Raw genomic sequence first — 25000 nt, forward strand, 5'->3', positions numbered from 1 at the left:
CTATAGACCCTCTTGGGATTCTCGTTACCCTACCTGCCAGATCCATCTCATACTGTCTTTTTGCTCTTCTTATTTCCCTCTTAAGCATGCTCCTACACTTTTTATAGTCATCTAGGGATTCACCTGAGCCCAATAGCTTAAACCCAATGTATGCCACCTCCTTTTTCCTGACCACAGCCTCAATATCTTGTAAGGCAGGGATCCCTAAACCTGCCAGCTTTTCCCTTCAGTGTAACAGGGACATACTATCCCTGGACTCTTGATGTCACACTTTCAAAAGCCTTCCATTTGCTAGTCGTTCCTTTTCCTTCAAACAGACTCGCCCAATTGACCGCTGCTAGATCCTGCCTAATGGCCCCAAAATTGGCCCTGCTCCAGTCTAGCACCTTAACCTGTGGACCTTTTCCATCTTTTTCCATTGCTACATTAAAACTGAGAGAGTTATGGTCGCTGGATCCAAAGTCTCTCCGACTGACACTTCAGTTACTTGCCCGCCCTTGTTTCCGAAAAGGAGGTCCTGAGTAGGGCCTTCTGTGTATTGATTTAGAAAACTTTCTTGGACACATTTAACAAATTCCACCCCATCTGGGCCTTTTACACTCTAGGTGGCCCAATCAATACAGGGGAAATTCATATCTCCAACCAATACTACTCTATTATTCCTACAGGTATCTGCAATCTCTATATGTGTCTGCTCCTCTAGTACCACTGGCTGTTGACGCCAAGTTCTCTCTGACCTGATGCACAATCATGATGACTGTGGCGATGTCTCCTAGAATTCCACTGTGGTGACTTTCAGCCATCCTCTGATTTGTTCGTTCTGACATTCTCCCAGCAACCCTTTTCCAAAATCCTAAATCAGTGCCCCTCATTCCTTGTATTGTTAGATAATGCAAAGAGTTTTTCCTTGCCTCTCTTACTTAAAGCTGACATAATCCTGTATACCCTATCAAATCTCCCCCTCAATTTCCCACTACTTGTCTGCCCAATTCGTTAATTTATCCTGTAGCTACTTGCTGACAATTCCCTTCATCCTCACTGTTTGCCATCCTGAAATTTGATATAATTGGCAAATATTTGATATCTTATTCTGTTTTCCAAGTCATTTTTAAACAGCAAAAAAAATAGGCTGAGGTCCTTGCCCTGACCCTTGGAGAGTGTTAATCCCCACCACCCTCCAGTCTGGAAAATAACCATCTATCATGACTACATGCTTTCTTGAAGCCCATTATATGTAGCCAGTATGCTAGATGAATCATCTGTGGGGTAACCATCTATAACGACTGTTCGCTTTCTGTCCTTAAATCCATTGTTTAATCCAGTGAGACACCACTGCTATTCCATAAGCCTGCATTCGTTCAGTTCCAGTAGATCTGAATGAATTCAATAAGAATCTTTGCAGTCACCAATACAGAAATAAACTAATTTGCAGGTTTCCCTTCTGAAATCCAAAAGTTGTTTTTTTTGATATCTGTAAATGAATAATTGCATTGTATTTCCTGCAGGTGATTTTTCTGACGCCTTGGCTTTATATAGGATGTCATCTATCCATTCATCCACTTAAATAGTTCAGTACAGTGAATTCTTTGGGAACTGTTATGATGCAGCTCAGAAGAAAGCCATTCAGCCTGTCATGCCTGGATCTCTGAAAGAATCTCTGAAAGTTTCTACTTCACTACGCTTGCCCTGTAGTCCTGCAACTTCTTCCATTTACTTATTCAATTCCATTTTGAATGTTGATGTTGAATTTGGTTCCGTTAACCTTTCAGACACAGGATTCCAGATCATCATCATTTTCTGTGTGTTTTCTCCCCACATTGCCTCTAGTCCCTTTGCCAATTCCTTTAAAATCTCATGCTTTGGCTACTGATCCTTCTGCCCTGAGAAACTTTTTTTCTTGAACCAAAATCCTTCCAGATTCAGAAACCTCTGTCAAACCTCCTCTTAACTGTATGTGCCATGAGAACAACAGCGGATTCTTTAGTCTCAGTGTAATTGAAGATTTCAACTCTAGTAACGTCCTGGTAAATCTTCTTTGCACTGTTTCAAAGAGATGAAGACATCCTTCTGAAAGTGTGATACCCACAACTGAATGTTTATACAGTTGGGCACTAACCAGTGTTTTTAAAAATGTAAAATAACAACGCTCTTGCAACCACGAGAAGGTTTCCTTTTAGTGTCTCAGCAATTCCAGTTTTCCTTTCACATGATCAATTTACTATGGGACTTTGCATTCCCTTTTACATTACACAGTAACCTGTTCTTGTAATGCTTGTAGTCCCTCTTGCTTTTCCAGTTGTTTGTACTTATTGTTTTCAGCTTGGACATTTAACTAAAATGATAAATCTTTCATTTATCCTGCACTTCCTTTTTCAATATCACTTTTCTGTATCTTTAATCATCTATTGCTTTCAATGCCCTACCTTTCCCACTTGTGTGAATATGTTTGGTTTGTATTTGAACTTTATGTTCCTTGACAACATCCTAAAAGTTGACATTTTAGCTAGTAGTTTCTGATTTTGTTCCTTCTATAATGTTTTCTATCTGTCTATTTCAGGTGCATTTTATTTGGTGTTTGAATATATGGACCATGACTTAATGGGTCTCTTGGAATCGGGATTAGTGCATTTCACTGAAAACCATATCAAATCCTTCATGAGACAACTAATGGAAGGTCTGGACTACTGCCACAAGAAGAACTTTTTGCATCGAGACATCAAATGTTCTAATATTTTACTTAATAACAGGTATTACCACAGTCAAATAGACAATTTGGTTAACATGATCTTAAAGTGAGAAATGCATATAAATTGAAATTGCTTAGATATTGGAGATATTGGTTCTTCTGTTCGGTTTCAAAACCTTGTATATACATGTTTTGATTTTGAAGCAAAATGCTTCTTGATGGGTTGTCATAACCTACACTGTATAGCAAGATGACACTTTTGGAATGCAAGAGGAAAAATGCAATCTTGAACCTGGTGAAACTAGATTCACTTCATGCACTAAGTTACAGAAATCTGAGCTTCCTCATTTTTATTTTGAGGCATGCTGTATTTCAGACCACAGTTTAGATTTGCCGTGGTGTATTACTTTCTCATTCATCTAAATGTTATAGCCCATTCCACTGTCCGAATTGAGACCTTGCTCCTAAAGTGCTGCTCTTAACATAATGCTGTCTAATGTAGCTAATATTGGTGGGGTGCCAGGTGTCTCATCAGCCTCCTTTAAATCACATGCTAATTGGACCGTGGAAAGCCTCAATGTGGTATACGTGGATTTCTACAATGTTTTCGTGAAGTTTTTATTCCTTCTCAAATCATGAAGCCTCCAGTTATATAGGTGATCCCCATGTTTGTGCCTGGTCATTTTTATTAACATAAAGGTATAATTGCTTTTCTTGTTTGCTCTGTGGCAACGACTCTCATTCGCTTACTTCAGTTTACTGAAATTGTTCCAGCATTTATCAACCATTAGGATTACATCTTCATTTCACTGATCTCATCCTACTTGTTTGACAGTTATTAAACCTCTCTGGGCTAAATCCAATAATGAAGGATATCAGTCCAGTGAATATTTAAAAGCAAAGGTTGATTGTATTAAGTATTTTGTGCTTATTTTCCATTTATCTTGTTACCAGTAATGAGAATGTTTTGTCTTTTGGCAAAATTCCAACTTTTTTGATTCTGACAGGCTTCCTTTTGAAGTGCTTATCCAACCTCTTCCTGCTCCTCTTAGTAGTTATGGCAGAGGTATACAATAAATTTCTGCTTAACATTGACTCACTTGATGTTGTTTCACTTTAATGTTGCTAACGAAATAGAGTCAACATATCTATTTAAAGTTGTCAGTTTCATTACGGCATAGTTGCCACACACTTGCTTTTCTGTGGCCTGAGTGTGAATATCGCCATTTCAGCAGCACTAAACCCTCACATTCAGTATCTCTTCCCCTGCTGCAGGCATTGCTCCCTAGGCTTTCCTTCCCATCCTTGCCTCTTAGCCTCCATTCTTTTCTTAGACCCTGGGGTTGTTTCTTCAGCCTCTTTCTTCTCCTAGCCCCGATTCTGAACTCGTACTGAAATTCTAATCTATCCAGTAACAGAAATTAATCGGTCTGTGTAGTCCTTGGTCTCAGTGCTACCTGCACTAGTCACCTTCTGCCACTAGATGGAACTTGGTCAATCTAAAAGTACTGTGGTGAGTAATTGTGTAAAATATCATGTATTCTGTCTCTTTAATATTTAGTAATATCTTTTATTTTGTAAGTTATTTCCACGAGGGAATCATAATGCTGAGAGTGTATGATGCACTGTTTCAACTTGTGCATTGCTGTCTCGGTGCAAAATGTCCAAAGGAGCCCAACTTCATTGATTCCAATGGAAACCTTTGATTCACTTAAAGCCACTTTACTTAAATACTGCTACTTCTTTTAGTTAGCTAACTACAACTTTGTGAGGACTCCCTGTATTTGGATTATGCCACCTTTTAAACATTTTAAAAGGAACATGTGATTGAATTTGTGTGCATAGAACAGAGAGCAAACAGGCTTAATATTGAGCGCCAGAAGTGAACCTGTGCCCATGTGCCCCTGCTGCTTCAGTGAGTAACTATCAGATTATTGAGCATGGCTTGCTGACTGGCAGAAAATCAAGTAACTGACAACTAATTTGACAATACGTTTCATGAGCACTGTGCAAAGCCACAACACTGCCTCCTCACCTTACCCCACTCTTGTGGACTTGTTACCTTTAAGCTACCTGTAACTGTCTCTTTCTGATGGAGAGATTTGCCTATGGTCCATTGTAAACTATGGCTTCATACCCATGTTTTTAAATGGGGAGGTTTTGTCACATCTCTACAGGTCAATCAGACCACTGTGTACAGTTTTGGCCCCTACATTCAAGACATTCACTAGCGAGTTCTTGGGAAGAAGATGTTGCCTTATAAAGAATGATGAAATTGCTTAGGCCTTTATTTGTTAGAGTTTAGAGTAATGAGATGTGATCTTATTGAAACACGAAAGATTCTGCAGGATAGGGTATATGTTGAGATGATGTTTCCAATAACAGGGGAACCTTAAGTTAGGGAAAATGGTGCAGAATAAGGGGACACTTCTTTAAAACAGCGACCTGAAGGAATTTATTTTCCTAGAGGATAGTGAATGCCTGGAATTCATTACCTCCGAGTCGTGGCGGCTAGATCACTGAAAGTATTTAAAAAGGAGGTAGATTTTTGAAATTTCAGGGAGCTGAAGGCGATGAGTAGCTGGCACAAATTGAGGAGCTGAGGCCTAGGAAAGATCGGCTGTCATCTTGTCGAATGACATGCAGGCTTGAGGGCCTACTCATGCTCCTGTTTCTCAAGCTGTTATACTAGTTAACCTATAACTTCAGAAGAAACCTCTTTACCCAATGTGTTACAAGATTTGGGGTGGCACGGTGGTTAGCACTGCTGCCTCACAGCACCAGGGACCCAGGTTCGATACCAGCCTCAGATGTCTGTCTGTGTGGAGTTTGCACATTCTCCCCGTGTCTGCGTGGGTTTCCTCCGGGTGCTCCGGTTTCCTTCCATAGTCCAAAGATGTGCAGGCTAGGTGGATTGGCCATGCTAAATTGCCCGTAGTGTTCAGGGATGCGTAGCTTACGTGGGTTATAGGGGGATGGGTCTGGGTGGGGTACACTGAGGTTCGGTGTGGACTTGTTGGGCCGAAGGGCCTGTTTCCACACTGTAGGGATTCTATGATTCTGTGATGATCTATGATTGTTCGTGCTACCACAGATTAAGTGTTGAAGTGAATAGCATAGCTCAGAACTCAAAAGTACACAAAATCACCCCAAATGCCTGAGAAAACTCACGCTCAAGAGGAACCAATTGGCGAGAAATCGCCCCTGTAAGTATTATGAAGTAAATGGTGAGGAGCTGCTTCTCCAATCACAGGCTGGTTCTGCCAGCTTGTTCTGATAAATTTACCAGTGAAAATCTCAGGAGGAGCCTCATGAGAGCATATTATCTACTGCCCCAGTGTGGTTACATTTAAGGGGAAGGACAGTCATTTGAAGGAGAATGGAGCAGGAAGATATGACTTGATGCAAATGAGGAAAGATTTTAAGAGGCTCAAGTCAGCATAAAACAGTAGCACAAATAGAGTATATTGGTCTATTGCTGGGCCACATATTCTATGTAATCCTGAGAAGATGTTGTAGTTGCAGTTGTGTTATTTGCTTGTTGAAGTTGAGCAGTGCTGGTGTGGGATTATGGTAATGTAGAGCAAGTAAAGATGATGGGTTTCTTTCCCTGAAAAACGGTTTTCTTTATTTCTTTCATTGGTGCAAGTGTAGATGGCCAGGTCAGCATTTAGTTTCAAAAGAGGTGATGAACTACAATTTTGAACTGCTGAAGTCCATGTTGTGTAGGTACACACAGCATTGTCCGGGGTGGTTGTAGGGAGTTTCAGGATTTTGGAACAGTGAAGGAACAAGGATTTCATTCCTAATCAAGATGATGTGTAACTTGCAGGTGGTAGAGGTCCCATGCATCTGCTAGTTTGACTTTCTAGGTGGTAGAGGTCGTGAATTTGTCAAAGGAGGTGTGTATACCTGCACTGAAACTAGTTAATGATTATCAGTGTGTGCCAGTTGTAGATGGGGCTGTTTTGTCTTCTATTTTATCGAGTTTCTTCTTAGGTATTGCTGCTGTACTCATGTAGACCAGAGGGAGTATTCCATCATGTTTCTGGCTTGTGCCTTGTAGATGGTGGAGAGGGATAAACAAGTATTGATTTTGGTAGAACACTGTTCTGTTGAAGAATTATGGGAGTGCTAGTATTTTTTTATTCAGAGGTCTGATATGCTGATTTATTTTCTGCATTTTTATGATTTTTGAATTTAAAAATAGTTTTTCTAGTTGATCGATTTATGTTTTGGTTTTCATGTTCTCCCTTGTAACTCTGGGTAGGTGTGCTGTGCGACATTGCAGTGATCCATATACAGGTCTCAAATGTTTTGTTAAATTGGCTGTTACTAATTGAATGGCAATTTTAGTGGGTGAGCAATTGCTATGGATGATTATCCATTGTTTCTAGAAGTTGTCAGTATTTTAGTCGACAAGATTGAGTTTGGCTCTGAATTATATCTGCCTTGCAACCTCCCAAACTTTGCCAAAAACTGGTTCTATTTCAACTATGGTGTGTTGGAATGGATCCATGCCAGCTTTGCTGGCTTTGTTTTAGGTGTTAGTTAAATTTACATGATCAAACCATTAACACACTTTGCAAGCCGGGTGTATGGTGAACTCTGTACATCCAGATTCTGTTCAGTAATTTGCACTGTTGGGCCCTTAATCGTATGATTGATAGCTGTGTCTTTAGTGGCATTAAATCTGGGTCATACTTTGGCTTTTGTTCTGTGAGTATCTGTACACTGAGAACGAATTGAGATAAATGATATCCATTTTGTGAGCTCTTGAAAAACTCTTTCGCTTAAGAACTTTCCTGTTTATCAAGCATGTTAAGAAATATATTCTGAAAAAGATACATTAATTACTTTGTGAAAGCCTAGAACTTTATTTACATGTCTTGTGTGATTTGGCATTTGTATGTTTGACTGTCGTTTTAGCCTGTGTGCACTGGTCTATGTGATTCTTTGCTCCCCCCTTCCTTTTGTCGAGCTAAAAATGGTTGACCCCTTCATCTCTACCTTGCCCCTTTTTCTCTTGAACTAATTGCACTTGCATTACTTCTATGCTGGCTTGCCTCAATCAGTTTAAAAGCTCGGGATCTTACTGTGGTTATGGTTCATTAAATATGTCAGTTCTTAAAATGCAGTCAAAGATCCTTGATTTCTCCAAATATGGTGAATTTGTCTTTTAATTGTGTGTCCATCCTTCTGATGTCGATTATGATAAGCACTTTACAGTATCAAGGACTACGATTTTTGTCACTTTCTTTAATGTATTTCATGTGTGGTTTAAAACTTACACTGTTAGGTTACAAAATGTTATATAATTTGCCTATTTGATGGAGTTGCATTGTTGATGTATTGAAAATATTGGTACTCATACCATATCCCAGAGGTATTGTTCAACCAACCAAAGGTTGATTTAAACGTATCATGAATTAAATGTAATTTTCTCTACCACCAGGGGACAGATAAAACTTGCTGACTTTGGACTGGCTCGACTGTACAATTCAGAGGAAAGGTTTGTGACATTATAAAGTTTAACATTTCATATTGGCTTTAAAATGCTTGAACCTTCTCAAGGATATGGCCCTCAAGCATGTTTCATCTGTCAACGTGGTTGATGTGTGCAATAAGTCCCTTTTAACATTGTCTTGATTTGACATCGACATGCTAGTGGTTTCTGTCTGTTCAATTTCTCAAGATTAGCTTCAAAGTCATTTCCTGCCAGGTCTGATGAAGGGATGTGTGACCTATTTGCCATTTTGGAGCACCCTTTCCTGCTTCTTATGCTGCCGACCCTCCAACCTGTGACGTCTGTTGTAACATACTCACACTCTCGGTGGTGATCCTTCAATTTATGGCTCCTGATTCACCCACTTGTTGATTATTGTTCTTGCTGCCCCTCCTATTCTCCCATTCCCTTGCTTATCGTTTCCCTCTCCATAGCTTTTGTTTCCATTCTAGATACAGAGCTCACCTGAAGCTGGAACTTCGGGGTTATGAAAATTCAGGTCCCAAAATTACAGAGGTTGTGTCTGTTATAATTGCTTTTTATTTAAATGTTCCTTTTCCTGAACTTCTGTGAATCAAATTGAAGTTGTACTGCCTGCCTCCTGTTGCTCCTGAGCTCTTGCCCACAATAGGAATTCAGGCAAGGGAAAAAGTGGATGAGAGAAGTGGGGAATGGGAAATCTGTTGAGAGCAAGGTGAATCAGGGAGCAGAAGAGACTTGCAAGTCAGAAAGGTGACAGTAAGATGTGAATTTGGAACAGACCAGGCTTTCAATTGGAGTGACAGCAGGAGGAAAGATTCATAATGACCAAGATGGTCAGACTGTGGGACAGATGATTAATTGGAGGTTCAGGAAGCAAGATTGGCAGCAGGTGGGAGGTATTTTTAACTAGAAAGTTACCATATTTCTTTTAATTTAAAATCAGACTTCAGGAGTATTCCATTTACCAATAGAAGAATATAGCAATGTTAAGATATTTCAGCTTACAGGTTCTATATACAGTGCCTTTTTTATTAGGATGAGGCATGTCCTACAGAACCTAACTCCAGCTGTACGTTGATTTAAAGTAATTTAACTTTAACAATTTTCAGGGACACAACTAATAACTTTGTGAGAACTGTGTCTCACTATAATTACACAACTTTGCTTCATATCCCTTTACACCTCTATCTAATAAATTAATCCAATTTTCATGTTTTTGGCAAGTTAAAAGAGACAAGTAGTAATAAGATATCAGTACTGGAAATTTTGTACGTTCTGCTATTATAAAATGAATGTCAAGCATGAATTGACGATGTTTCCATGTTGTCTTAACAGTGAGCTTGTTTAGTGCATCATCAACACGGTAAATCTTGCTTTTGATGAGTTGGAAATGTAGTTTATTTGTTTTGAAGCTTGTCAACAGATGTGGCTCACTGCTTTTTAACCAGACATGGTTGTTGATGCGACCTAGTACATTCTCTTTAATTCGATTATCACAGATTTCAAATGTACTGTAAAGATCCTGGCGAACAAGGACCAAACGTGCATAAAAGTTCTTAACTGGGGGAGGGAGAATCTCAGTGATCTGGAAAGGGATCTTGTGCAGGTACATTAGAATCAAAGATTAGTTGATAAAAATAAATAAGGGACAGGCTTCAAAGAGGAAGTGATTTTGATAATGAGTAGATACATCTCCAAAAATGGAAAAGGAAGAGTATCCAAAGGTAGAGCCCTTGGATAACTAGAGGTCTAGAGATTCAAATAAAACAGTAAAGTGATAAAAAATAAGATTCATGATAAAACAGGAAACCGAGCTGTAGGTAGAAAGTACAGGGGAAATCTGAGGAAGAGAATACGTGAGAAAAAGTGTATGAGAATGGATTAGGTGGTATAAAAGGGGAACTCAAAAGTCTTCTATCAACATTTAATTTATAAAAGGGCCATCAAAAGAAAAGCTGGGGCCAATTAAGATGGTAAAAGGAATCTTTCTTTGGAGGCAGAAGGTATTGGTTGAGTTACTATATGAATCGCTTGCATTAATTTTTGCTAAAGAAGAGAATACTACCATTTGATATTCCCTCATCAAAGATGCTGTGCTGACCCTGGTCTCTGTTTATTTTTATTATCAAATATAGTTTTTTTTTATTCAAGTAACTAATCATAGACGTGCATAATTAGCAACCACATCCTTTCCAAACAACCTCTCGGATGCTGTAGTTCACTATTTAAACATTCCCAGATTGTATTTAGCCGTGTAGAATCCTGTTTATTTTGCTTAATTGCTTTGGGGCTGGAATTCTAACCATTCTGTCCAGAAGACAGCTCTAGGCAAGATTGGCTATACCATGTGCCTAGTTCTCTTTTAGGAGTCTGAATGTTTATAAGGCAGGGAGAAGAGCATCATTCTGCTCCAAACAACTATCTTAATATCACTTTAAAAGTGCCAACAAAGTTGATTGACCCCTATTAATACTGTAAATCATGGTAGTGCACGCAGAATTTGTACTCCATGTCGCATCTGCATGGGGCAGCACTCTTTGCGGAATCATGTTTGACTTTGTTCCAGAATCATTTTTGATTTGCATTCTGGATTAAAATTGCAAGCATAGTGTCCACACAAAACAGAAATCAATAAATCTACAATGTAATGCCCAATTTGCTCATCATATTTGGAGCAATATTGGTGGTAATGTACTTACTTTCCTTCTGCAATTGTAGATTTTCACCATATCTAAATCATTTACTGGTATTATGTTGAGCAAGGTGGATATGATGCTCTTTCTTTCAACTGCCCATTGTTTTCAGTATTCCTTCATTCAGGGTGGCACTTTCACTGGTTACATGTACCATAAGTTGCTTTTGCAAAAGAAAATAATATAGCAAACTTTGTTTTAACCAGCATCTTATGAACCACCACTGTTGAGAAACCAGCAAAAATTATATCCTTCGTATACCGAAAGTTTGCTGTATTACCACAGGCAGCACGGTGGCTCAGTAGTTAGCAGTGCTGCCTCAGCGCCAGGGACCTGGGTTCAATTCCAACCTCAGGCAACTGTCTGTGTGGAGTTTGCACATTCGCCCCGTGTCTGTGTGGGTTTCCTCCCACAGTCCAAAGATGTGCAGGCTAGTGGATTGGCCATGCTAAATTGCCCCTAGTGTTCAGGGATGTGTAGATTAGGTGGATTCTGGGTTATAGGGGGATGATTCTGGGTGGGATTCTCTGAGGATCGGTGTGGACATGTTGGGCCGAAGAGCGTGTTTCCACACTGTAGGGATACTAAGAAACAGTTGGTTGAGGGTACAAGTGAGAAGACTCTCAGACGTTACGTTTTATTTAAGGCAAAGTTGCATCATTATTTAAGTGGTTAATGTAGTAAGTAATGTATAATAGTGATGTGTATATCCCCTACATTCTGTTTCTGTTACTTAGTGTGTTTTTACATTGATTATGTGGTTCTCTTGATCAACTGGAATATTTGATCAAAAGGAACACTCCTGGCCCCATAGGTTTGCTGTACATGTCTTCCAATTGGAAAACCAGAGCAATGTGCTAAGGTTCTTAATTCAGGTTTAAACCAAGGTTTAAAGGAGGGATGAAGTGTATTGAGCAGTCACGATTGCATAACGTTGCTGTCGAGTTTTAAAAATCTTAAGACCCCCATGAGAAAATGCTTTTGGAATAGGATATGTTGCAGTGCCTCTGCATTTAAACCCTTGAAGATAATGCAAGGATGGAGATTGTGTAGAATACTACATTTGTTGGAATTAAAGATGGAAATTGAGTACAGTTCAAAGTATTAATGGAAATAAAAATGACACTGACAGGAGTGAGATCAGTGGAAGTACTTTGTATGCACAAGAGGAAACATCTACTGGATATGAAGAGCCCTCTTCTGTGTCCAATTAAAATGTATGGTAGAAAGTCCTGTCCGATGTTGGGCCAATATTAAGGTCATGAATGAGTTTGGAGTTTTTATAAGAGTTTAAAATTGTGGGAACTGAAAATTGTGGGAAACTGTTAACTCGGCTTTGTTAGAAATAGTTTTAACTGTGGAGAACCTTAGGTTCTGGTGGGAAGCAGTCAAATGCCAGATGAAAATTGAAACAACCATTGTTTGCAAAGACACTACAAACGTTACAAAAATACAGGCTGAAGAGGAAGAAGCAAATTTGGGTATGTTTTCTTGTGGTCGAGAGGTCCTGGTAAATTGTGAATCATGAGATTATACTTGTATTGATAGGTTACAGAAAATCTTATTTTTTTGGCCATTGATTGGGTGTGTTTCTTTCTGTCAATTTAACCTTTATCTGTTTTGCTTAATTCATACTTCCTTAAAATTTTGAGTCACTAATTCTTCGTTTATGTTCTCCTGATTACTATTTTAGTCGACCGTACACCAATAAAGTTATTACTCTCTGGTATCGGCCGCCTGAACTCTTGCTTGGGGAGGAGCGATATACGCCAGCTATAGATGTATGGAGTTGTGGGTAAGTGATTCATACATGCTGGCTGAAATAATTCCACAAAGGCCAGTATCCCGTCACCATGTAACCCTTCATTTACACGAGCACGGTAGATGATGCTGACCCAGCTGGCACAGAACTGGCTCTTAGAGTGAGTAGAACACCCAACACCCTTGTTTATTTTCTTTGTCAACCGAGACTGTCTGATTGGACTGGGTTAACCGCCCCAATAAGGGAACTCATCTTGTGAGATTCACCTGGCTGACATTGTTCCAATCACTATATCCCTCCCACTCTAAGTCAACCCGTTCATTCTGCTGAAGCTTCTCCTGGGGCGTTTTCGCACCAGATCCAATCCCTCTGACTCTGCCTTGGATACTGGTGGCATGTACTGGACCATAGCTTGCCTTTAGCACCCAGAGCATCTCAGCCAAAACTCATCTTCATGCAGTAACAGCGTTGAGGCTGTGCCACCTGCTGTATCCATCTCATCCTCCGAGGTTTCTTGACGCTAGACAGAGGGGGAGAAACCACAGGTTCTGACAGCCTTGCTGGATGTTCAGAGCGGCCGGGTATGTTTTGCTCTTGCCCTGTTTGCAAGATTGCGGCTTTTGTGTGGTCTACATGTTTGTTCGAGATTGCCTCATGTTCCAAAACTTCATAAGTCACAGGACCTGATCTCGCATCGACCATGCCTTTTATCCATGCAGGGCCTTTCTCATGGTTTTGACACCAAACTTCGTCTAGTGAAGTAGACTCACTCTTTCTTGGAGGAATCTTGTGTTCGGCATTGGTGTTTCTGGTGCAATTTCACCTCCCCAGACATGTCTGCGACGATCAGATTTAACCTGGTGCAGAGTCTTCACTCCATCACTCTATGCACTACCCCATCAATGCAGCTTTGTTGGCATCCAATCCTGGGCACCAGACCTAACTTGTCGCCAACATCTTCATTTTGGAAACCCCTGGAAGACCCTTTGTGGAGTTCAGCCAGTATCTGGTGGTGACCTTTGCTCGGGACAATCATTCTTACTCCCCATAATAATATGCCGTGCTCTATGGTGATCTGGTCTTACCAGGTCTGGAAAGGTTTCAGTTCTAGTTGTGATGGTGCTTTTGCTTCCCCCCCCATCACCACCAGCTGTTGTGGTTTTGCCAGGACGGGATCTTTTCGTGGTCAGTCTGATATTGTCAGTGGTAACCAGAAGGGTGTCGAGAAAGTTTAAAACCACAGCAGACTCTTCCTAATGATGGCACTACTGGTGGTGTATCTGCCATTGGGAGTCCGCTCAAGGCATCCATATTTGCCAAATAAAAACTGAAAGAACTGAGGATTCTGTAAATCAGGAACGAAAATAGAAGTTGCTGGAAAAGCTCAGCAGGTCTGGCAGCATCTGGTGAAGAAAAAAAATCAGAGTTAATATTTCGGGTCCAGTTCTGAGGAAGGTTAACTCTGATTTTTTTTTTTCTTCACAGCTGCTGCCAGACCTGCTGAGCTTTTCCAGCAACTTCTGTTTTTGATTCACATTTACCACTTAGCCTCCTGGACAGTGTTCCAACTTGTGACTGTACGTACTCAGAATAAGAGCCCACTGCTGAATTTGATCTGAAGCTATGGGCGGCACTGTCCTGTCCTCTTTAAGTAGTCCTGGCAGGGGTTTGTGGTCTGTTACCATTATAAATTTACATTCGTAAAGGTATCAGTGGAATTTTCTCACGCCAAAGATGACTACCAAACCTTCTATCTCTATCTGGCCATATCTTCCTTCAACATCAGCCAGAATTTGGAAAACATGCGCTATTGGGCATTCCCCTCCGCTGGGCCACCAGGGAGCCAAAATTACCTCGCTACCATACGGGGAGGTATTGCATGTCAGCACCATATCTCACTTGGGATCATGGTGTGCCAACACTTTAGATGATGATAGTTGCGTACACTTCCCTAAAGACTACATCTTTGGCTATGAGACCATTTCCAAGGCTGGCCCTTTTTCAATAGCAAATGTAAAAGTGCCAGGATGGAGGTGAGGTTATATACGAGTATCTGTAACAATTCACCAACCCAAGGAGAGGCCAAACCTCTCTCGGAGCCGAGGCAGCTTTGATCGTCCTCATTTTATCTTCTGAGAGGTGTAACGTGATCTTGTTGACTCGGTAGCCCAAGTAGGTCACTTGGGGTGCCTGTAACACCCATTTCTCCTCCCCACTAAGATGTACTCCTGCTTAAGAGAAATATTTAAGCACTATTTCCAAGTTCTGTAAGTGCTCTTTAATCGGTCTTCCGTTTATTAGTGCATCAGCCAGATAAATGGTGACTTGGGTTAGATCTTGTGAAATGTTCTTCGTTGTCCACTGGAAAATAGCACAGGCTGATGATGCCCCAAAAGGCAATCTCGTATATTGGTACAAACCTTAAGGGTGTTAATTGTAGCATACCTCTGGGAATCCTCATCTAATTGGAATTGCAGGTACACCTGGCTCATGTCTCGCTCCACCCCTGCCAGTTTTACATTTGAGCCTTCTTTGCAAGGAATTGGGTATTTATCAGCTGTGAAAAGCAGTTCACTATTTGTTTGAAATCCCCACAAAGGCAAACCCACCCATTGGGCTTCACAATTAGTTTGACTGGTGCTGCTCATTCCACATGGTTTGATGATTCCTTCGTTTTCCAGCCTCCTGATTCCTGCCTCAATGTTTGCACGTAATGCAGATGGCACTGAGCAGACTTAGAATCGTGGAATTGCTTCCAGGTCGTCATGCAAGGGGGCCTTTGGCCCCTTTGATAGTACCTAGAACTTCCTGAAAATCTTCTGGGTATTTACTTAGTACTTCACTCAGATGGCCATTTTCTATTGTAAAATGTTGAGCCAGTTAAGTTGAATCTTTCTCAGCTAATTTTGCTCCATCATGCTGGGGGCCAACCTTTTACTGCAATCAGTGGTAATCGAACCAGTTGCTTCTCATAAGGGACTGGAACCCTTAATCTGTAGGAGTTCCCTGGTTTAGATTCTCAGCCTGCCTGAGGTCACAAGCAAACATAAGGGTTGGAGTGAATTTTGGTAAAGATTGGTTCCGCTATCACTGATACAGCTATGCTGGTATCAGTGTCCTTTTGGACTGGGTGACCATTTAGCCATATGTTTATTTTGATTGGTTCTGATTTGGATGTTGCTAAACAGTTTATCTGTTCCAAACCAGCTGCAGATAGACTTTACAGGGCGTTCACTCTCCAAGATACGAGGCTATGAGTTCTCTTATTCAGTTCAGGCCTAATGGGACACTCTTGCTGTCTCAAGTCCACATACCAACAGCAACTACAATGGCCTGCCTGCCTGCCAGGATCCTCAAGAAAATTTTAATTGTTTGGCCAATGCTTGGCTTTGTTTTGGGTTTTTGCTGTGGGCTGAGATAGGGTCCCACTGTTCAGGACATATCCTGATTGAGGCTCTGCAATTGCCTTCATTCAAGTGATGTTCCTCATTCTCAGTCAGTTAGTCGAGGGTGTGGACTTACATTGGTGGATCCTGTAACTCATAACCTGCATTTGCTGCATTTTCCAATGAGAAAGCCACTTGTAGTGCCTGTTTGAAGTCCAGTTGGGCTTCAGCTAGTAGGTGTTTTTGCATGGTCACATCATTAATCCCACTCATCGCTATTGAAATAACCCCGCAGAGGCCAGTATCCTGTCACCGAGGCACCCTTTACTTACACATGCATAGTACATGACACAGAGCCGGCTCCTAGAGTGAGTCGAACCCTTGACACTCGTATATATGTCAGCCAGGACTCCCTGATTGTGACTGTTAATCTGATCCAATCAGGGAAACTCATATTTTGTAAGAGTCACTTGGCTGATCTCATTACACTCACTACATTGGATGTCAGAAAAAAAATCACAACGAAGTGTTCTGTCATCTTATAAACAACTGGGCATGTAGGTGCTTAAAGCTAATATTTTATTTCATACAGATGTATTTTGGGCGAGCTTTTTACTAAAAAGCCTATCTTTCAAGCAAATCAAGAACTTGCTCAATTGGAGTTGATCAGGTAGGCGCTCTTGTTATTTAAAAGTCCTTTAAAATTCAGTCTTTTTGTATTTAGATTTGCAGTCAGCATTAATGCTTCAAATTAATACATACCATTTTAAAAGAAACTCACCTGCCTTGCGTTATGCATTATCATATATGGTAACCTGCAGACTGAGCCCCAGCTGTTCACTTATATTTCTTGATTCCTGATTTCTTTTTGTAGTTATCTCTACTTGTTTTGTACAGCGCTTTGCAAAAACTGGTACATTTTATTGGTGGATAAATATCAGAATGAGAATATAGCTAAATCTGTTACTATTAACAATTTGAGCACCTTTCTACAGTTGGGCCACAAGCCTTTATGATGGTATATGTATACACGGATACCCATATCCTGTATGAGTTTGCATTGCCGCATGTGGCATATTTAAAATCAGGCTGCATAAGCCAATTTGTCAGTTCTTTGCTGGAGTTGTCAGGCCATTTTGCCTTAATATCTATCTTAAAATTTCAGTTGACAATAACTTAACTGTTCAGTTTCAATATGGGTGCTCCCAAAAATGCTGAACCCAAAATCACGACTCTTAGGTTAGGTTCTTGTATACTAGGTAGCAGGCACTTTAATTTGAACTTCCTGGACATGCAGTAATATATCTTACCAAGACAAAAGGGAAAAGTTTTTGCCAGTCACATTCTACTTGTTGGTTTCTTAATGTGGGTGAAATAGTGCTTGAGGTTTAAATACAAATACTAATTTTAGGTAAGCCAAGGCAGGGGAACCCATATGAAAGCAATAGTGTTTAAAAAAAAAAAAAAAAAAAGCTGTGAACATTCATCTTGTTACATATTTTTCATGAGAATCTAAAAATGCATGTGAAAATGTCCTGCTCGATATTTTGCATGCTCTTTATATTTTAAGCATTGTCAAAAGCTTTATATACTGTGAAAGATGTTGTAATCATGACAATTGCACATGCTCATGGCTAAAATGTACCAAAACGTGATTGTGATTTATCAAATTACCATCCTGTTCATGAAGTGAATATGTAAGTTGTGGGTAGCACATATTTTCAACATTATCAAGGTAACCTAACCCTCTAAATTTGATAACTCCCCCACACACAGTTGAGAAATAAACATGTTTGAACACCAATCAGAGTTTTAAGTGCCAATTACCTAATTCTCCATCCCTCGTGGCCTTGAGAAGGTGGTGGTAAGCTGTGTATTGTCTGCCTTCATCAACCAAACCACTTAGTAATGTTCAAAATAATAGTGAATATCCACCTGTGGGAAATGTGGCTGACTATTAAATTATTGGCCAAGAAAATAGCTCTAAATGAACCATGTGCTGAGATGGTGTGTAAACCACCTTTTCTTATTGATCTCTAATTCCCATCCTTTGGTTTCTTTGATTTGAGATGTTGATCTGGTGCTTCTGATGAGGAGAATTCAAGTGGAAATGCCATTTAATAACATTACAGCTGGGGCACAACAAATTGCATGACATAACCAATTATTTGTCATGCAACCATTTCAGAGCAATACAATGAAACAATAGTCTAATTTCTACTCGGGCGGAGCTCTTCTTTACTATTACGTTACATAATGCACTTGAAATTTGTTGACATTGTGGTTCACAGTCTGGTTCTTCAATGGCTACAACTTTTAGGTCAGGATCTTGTGCACTAGGTAACAGGCACTTTAATTTGAACCTCCTGAACATGCAGTAACATACCTTACCAAGACAAAAGGGAAAAGTTTTTGCCAGTCACACTCTACGTGTTGGTTTCTTAATGTGGGTGAAGTAGTACTTGGGGTTTAAATACCAGTACTAACTTTAGATAAGCCAAGGCAGGGGAACCCAATGTGAAAGCAGTACTGTTTACAGAACAACAGTTGTGGACGTTCATCTTGTTTCATATTTTTCCAATAGCCGAATCTGTGGTAGCCCGTGTCCAGCGGTGTGGCCTGATGTGATTAAACTACCTTACTTCCATACCATGAAACCAAAGAAGCAATATCGCAGAAGATTAAGAGAAGAATATTCTTTGTAAGTGTACTACTGAAGATGCACGTCAGAATCTGGATGATTATTGGTGCAGTCTTTTACTAACCCTGTACATTCCACTGTCCTCCTAATACACCCTTCTTGAATTAGATATCAGAAGTGAAAGGTTATTGCTTTTTTACGGAAGTTTGAAGACAAATTTTCCTCCTGGCTTAAAGTTGCTTGAGGAAAGATCTAGAAAGTTTCAAAATTACTGAAGGATTTAAAAGATAAATAGTGAGTAACAGTTTCTATTCGATGGTGAATCTGTAACAAGGGGAATTAGATTGAGGGATACTAGAAGACTGGAGACACAAGTTAGGTATTATTTCAAATTTACTGAAACATGGATTGCTTTACCACAGGTAGCTGTTAAAATGTATCTATCATTATTTATAAGGGATGGATTAAGTATTTTAAAAGACGGAAATATAAAGGATATGGAATAGGCTAGAGAAATGTGATTACAGTAGGTTGAAGAGGTAGTACTGATGAATTGACAAATGCCAATTTCCTGTTTAAATTGTGTTATAGAGACTTAATTTAACTATATAAGGAAGGACGATATTGCTTACTTATTTAGGGAGCTTGGTTAGATTTTTAGTGAATTTAAGAGGAAAATCCAGCAAGCTAGGTAAAATCAGGTCAGTACTATGGAAACAAATGTTTTCCATTCCATGAATGTTTTCTTCCACTTCCCTTCAGCATTCTAATTTTAGAAAATAAATTCTGACTTAATTGTCAGTTTAGAACATGATTAGATTCCCTCAAACCTATTATCATTTCAGTTCATATATATTCTCTACTAATCTAAAAGACAATGGTTGTTCTATCTTGCAGAAACTGAGCTCCAAATATCAGTCACTTCGTCCTTTCTTCCCTGGGCTTATAACCCTACCACTGAATATTAAGTTGTTGTTTCCAGGATTGTCACTGATCTCATCTCTACTGGATATTTTCCCTCTACAGCTTCCCACTTGATTGTCTGCCAATCCAACCCTACCTGCTTTTACCTCCTTCCCAAAATCCACAGGTCAGACTACCCTGGCAGACCAATCATTTCAGCCTGTTCCTGCTTTGGACATATTTTTTCCTAACTTAATTCTACTTGTGATTCTTTTGTAAGCTTTAGATCAGTTCTGACCCTGGCTGCCACTTCTTCACCATGGTGTGGGTTGGGGGTGAGAAAATGTGCCCACAAATCTTTCTCTAGTACATTGATAATGTTGGTGATACTACTTCCTGCTCTCGTCTGGAATTGAAAAAGTGAACCAGTTCTCTTCCAATTTCCACCCTCCTTTCACCTTCACCTGGTCCATCTCTGACTCTTCCCTTCCTTGATTTTGCTGTTTCCATTTCTGGGAGTATGCTTTCCACAAATAATTCATTACAAAATAACCGGCCTTCACAGTTACCTTGATCGTATTTGCTCTCACTTTGCTTCCTGTCAGGACCCCATTCTGTTTTGCCCCTTTCCGTTGCATTGTTCCAATAATGCCACCTTCCACCATGGTCCCTCAGACATGTTCTCTTTTATCCTCATCTGAGGATTTTTGTCTCTCTTTCTCCTGCACCGTGGTTGACAGGGTCCTCAACGGTGCCTGACCCATCTCATGCACTCTGCCCTACCCCCATCCCTTTCCCCACCAGCCTCTGCATTCACATGATCATTTTCTGCCATTTCAGCCACCTCCAGCAGGATACTACCACCAAACATATCTTACTCCCCTCTCCATTATCTGCATTTTGCAGGGACCATTCCCTCCAAGATGCTGTGGTCCACTTTTCTGTCACTTCCCAATCTTCCTCATTCACCCATGGCACTTTCCCAAGCAATCAGAAAAGGTACAGCACTTGCCCGTTCACCTTTTCCCTCTTCCCGACCAGGGCCCCAAACATGTGATCCAGTGTAGCAGCATTATAACTGCACTTCTTTCAATTTAGTCTACTGTATTTGCTGCTCAAATGTAGATTGACGAGATCAAGTAGAAACTGGGTGACTGCTTTATGGGACATCTCTGCTCTGTTGTAGGTATAACCCAGACCTTCTGATTGCTTGCCATTTCAACAATCCCCACCTTGCTCTCATGCTTACGTTTCCATCCTTGGACTACTACATTATTCCAGTGAATATCTACGCAAGCTGGAAGAATAAAGCCTTATTTTACACCTAGTCACTTCACAGCCTCTAGGCATCAATATTGAATTCTACAACTTCAGAATATGACCTCTGTACACCATTTTTTTCTTATATGCCCCACACTGCCCTGGCCATGCCTTGATTGTGAATTGCTGGCCATGTCTTCAGCAGAGCAGACACTTTTCCATAGCTAGCATTTACATCTTTTACCATCATTGCCTTTGTTTTTGTATAGTGCGTGATCACCATTTGTTTGAGTTCTCTTCCCCTCTGTCAGTAACATAAAACGATCATTTTCCAACTCCTTTCAGTTCCATAGAAGAGACCTACTGAAATCAAACGTTAGCTCTATTTCTCTATCCACAGAGGCTGCCAGACATGCCGATCTTCTCTAGCACGTAGATCAGACAAACATTACTGGTATTTACGTGCATAAATGCCAGGTCATTGGACTGAATACCATCAGTTGTCACCTTTTAAGCTCCCTTAACATTCTTGTTCTCTTGTGTGAAATCTTCTGGTTGTTAGTTTCAACTAATGTGGATGCATGCGTGTTGCTCTAGTGATCTGTTGCTCCGTGTTGTTAAGATCCATCCTTTCAAAGGAGAGTTTGAATCCCATTTTAGTTACTCAGGAGCCTAGTGTATCTACCATGTTTTTATTTTCTTGGTGCTTTCATAAGTTTAGAGATGGCACCCTTTGTGGTCTTTTTCAGTAGAATCAATAATGTTCATGTATGCTGTGTGTTTGTGTCTGAGATTTCTGAAGATTGAGGTTTGGTTATTTTTCCACTTGCAATTGTTTTTTTCTAGTATTCCAGCAACTGCTCTGGATCTCTTTGATCACATGTTAGCTTTGGATCCCAGTAAACGCTGCACTGCTGAACATGCCCTTCAGTCCGATTTCCTGAGAGAAGTGGATCCTACGAAAATGCCTCCACCTGAGTAAGTCACCCTCAAAATGCTAAGCACGTTAGTAATATGACATGGGAATTTCTAAGATGAGAACAAAAAGGAAGTCTATCTAGTTTTTTTTTTCTGAAGAAGGGTCCCAACCCGAAACGTCAGCTTTCCTGTTCCTCTGATGCTGCCTGGCCTGCTGTATTCCTCCAGCTCAACACTTTATCTCTATCTAGTTTGTACCATTTTAACCACTGTAGTGCCGTAAGTGCCAGTTGAGAAGTGCTAATATCCATTCAACCTACTCTACAACTACAACTTAGTTGGCTGCTAAAGGAAGCCAGGTAGGAAACAGCAGCTGCTCTGAGGATCATCTTCCAATCCTCAAGAGATACAAGCAAGGTACCAGTCGACTGGAGGTCTGCCAACGTTATTCAAAATGGGTGCAAGGGATAGGCTAAATAATTATAGACTGGCCAGTCTGACCTCATTGGTGGGAAAATTACTGGAATCAATATTGAGAGAAAGGATTAACAGTTACTTGGATAGATATAGATCAATCTGGAGTACTCAGCATTGTTTCTTTTAATGGAAATTGAAGAAGTTAAACTTTCTGAGGAAGTACCAGTGGATTTTTGAGGGTAATGCAGGGGATGTTGTCAAACATGGATTAAATTGGGCATTTGACATGGTAGACTACTAAGAAAAATTAAAGCCATGGGATGTAGGGAGAATGGTGAGTTGAATTCAAAATCGGATCAGTGACAGGGTTTAATTTTAGGTTCCTGGCTATTTTGTGGTGTATATTAATGATTTGTACTTAAATGTAGGAGGCATTATTAGGAAATTTGCAGGGAACACAAAAACTGGCCTGGTAGATGATTAAGAAGTGGATGGTTGTTTACTGCAGAAAGGTTTTGTTGTGTGGGCAGAAGAGTGGCAAATAGAATTTAATCTGAAGAAATAGAAGTTTACGCATTTGTGGGGAACAAACTAAGGAAGGGATTTTACAGAGATAGATCGGTTCTTGATTGTCAAGGGGATCAAAGGTTAAGGGGAGAAAGCAGGAGAGTGGGGTTGAAAACCTATCAGCCAGTCGTGATTGAATGGCAGAGCAGACTTGATGAGCCAAATGCCTAAAATCTGCTCCTATGTCTTATGGTCTAATTCCACAATAAACGAGAGGCTATTAGAGGGGTAAAGGAAATGAGAAGCCATAAAGTGCCTTCCAAAGATTCCTGAAGGTGGTAAGACAGGTTGATAAGTTGGTAAAGAAGGCATTTGGGATGTTTTCCTTTTATTGGACAAGGTATTGAATACAAAAGCAGGAATGTAATTCTAGAGCTATAGAAGGTCAGTTACCAGCGGGCACAGATTTAAGATGATTAGTGGAAGAATTAAAGCAGATCTGACACAGTTTTTCACCCAAAGAGTGATGGTGTCTAGAAATCACTGCTCAGCTTGGTGGTTAAGTGTGAATGCCTCAACTCATTTAAAAGGACATTGGATCTGCACCATAAGTGCTATAACTTGCCAGGCTACAGACCAAATGCTGGTATGTGGGATTAGCATGGGCGATTGTTCATTGAGCCATTGCGGGCATGGACTGAATGGCCCCTTTCTGTGGTTTTATTTTTGCCACTTCTATGAAGTATTGCACTTACAGTGACTTGAGCTGGGCAGTTAAGCAGGCAAATAGTTGGTATATTCAGAGGTTTAGACCAGGGCTGTACACTGCTGCTTCCCATCCTGATCTAGATTTTCTTCCCAACCTGCTGCCCACAGCATGCTGACACCCCCGATTTCTTTCCCTTCTGTTGCAAATGTGCTGATCGTGGAGAAATGGTGATAGTTCCTGGAAAAGCAGTGGAAGGACAATTAATACCCTCTTGTAGGTATGCACTTTAGCAGGAGCCCCCCCCACCCCGCCTCACCTACCCTTCCTTTTGATAGTATAGCTTTCTTTGTATTTTTCTCACCACACTGGGGCAGAGAGAGAGTAGTCCACTCTGCTTTATGTGTCTAATGCTCCCCAACCCAGGTAACTAATTATTGAATTGGTGGGGCCAGAAGCCCTAATGCTGATTTCTCCAAAGGGAATGTGGACAAACCAGACCACTAGAACTCTGTAACTGGTTTGTTTTTGTTGCAACTTTGAGTATGTTAGTACAACTAAACTGGATTTGAATGACAAATCAGACACCCTTGGTAAAGAAAGGATGTAGAGACAGTACTAGTAAGCACAGAATAGTTAGTTTAACAATGGTAGTGGCTAAGGTTTTAATCTAAGGTACAATGTGGGGTAATAAAAAGGGAGCACTGACAATCAACAGCGCTGTCTGATGAACCAAAGAGAATTTGCATGAATTGTGCATGTTGGTTTTGTGTTGTTTACCTGTGTCACTATCCCTGGGCCAAAATCCTGGAATTCTATTCCTAACAGTGTTGTGGGAATAAATACCCCTCATGGACTGCAACAGTTCAGTAGAAGAGCTCGCTGCTATCTTCTTAAGGGCAGTTAGGGACAGGTAATAAATACAGGTCCCCAGTTACTGACACTGAAATCCTACAAAGTGCCTTTTCACACAATGGAGTGGAATCTTGGAATTGTATCCTCCACAAAATTGAATTTATGTAAATTGGAAATTGAATGTTGCATTTTTGATAGGCAAGGTTATTAATTATTATGAAACCAAAACAATGGACTTAAGATCAGTCATGATCTAATTGACTGGCAAAATGTACTTAAGCTAGTTGGCCTGCACCTGTTCCTATGTAAACTGTATCCTGCTTAATCACTATCTTTGTCTCCACCTCGATGTATTCATTACCTTAACCCTGCTCCTACAACCTCCTCTACGAAGTGCAGTATGCCTTTTAGATATCATGAACGTTTTTTGAAAAGGATTATTTTATATTTACATTATAAGCAAAAGAGGTTGCTCGCTGTGAATTTGTAGTGGGGCTCCATTATAAGCAAAAGTAGTTGCTGGCTGTGAATTTGTAGTGGGGCTAACTGCTTGAAGCAGTATTAGAATCAGCAATCTCGGATTATAGAAATTTGAGCAAGGCTAATGAAGGGCATATGCAAGTGCCAATCCTTATTGTGCCAACTGTAAGAATGTTGTCTCTTTGCAGCCTACCACACTGGCAAGATTGTCATGAATTATGGAGCAAAAAGCGGCGAAGACAGAAACAGTCTGGAATTAGTGATGATGCAGCACCTAAAGTTCCTCGTAAGGATTCTG

General features: G+C 40.4%; 1 protein-coding gene across 1 annotated transcript in view; it reads left to right on the forward strand.

Annotated features, from left to right (window-relative positions):
- The window catches only part of LOC109924511 (cyclin-dependent kinase 13-like), a gene marked incomplete at its 3' end in the record, with an annotated part of 37640 nt that extends 12644 nt beyond the window's left edge, over positions 1-24996 (forward strand). The window contains exons 3-9 of the mRNA XM_048595636.1: positions 2558-2747; positions 8142-8198; positions 12561-12662; positions 16608-16685; positions 18600-18716; positions 21666-21797; positions 24891-24996. Of these exons, the coding sequence (XP_048451593.1) occupies positions 2558-2747; positions 8142-8198; positions 12561-12662; positions 16608-16685; positions 18600-18716; positions 21666-21797; positions 24891-24996 (782 nt within the window). The remainder of the gene's footprint in view (positions 1-2557; positions 2748-8141; positions 8199-12560; positions 12663-16607; positions 16686-18599; positions 18717-21665; positions 21798-24890) is intronic.
- Positions 24997-25000: the final 4 nt, after the last annotated feature.

The sequence above is a fragment of the Rhincodon typus genome, chromosome 4 (assembly GCF_021869965.1).
Source record: "Rhincodon typus isolate 14 chromosome 4, sRhiTyp1.1, whole genome shotgun sequence".
NCBI classification, from domain to species: domain Eukaryota; kingdom Metazoa; phylum Chordata; class Chondrichthyes; order Orectolobiformes; family Rhincodontidae; genus Rhincodon; species Rhincodon typus.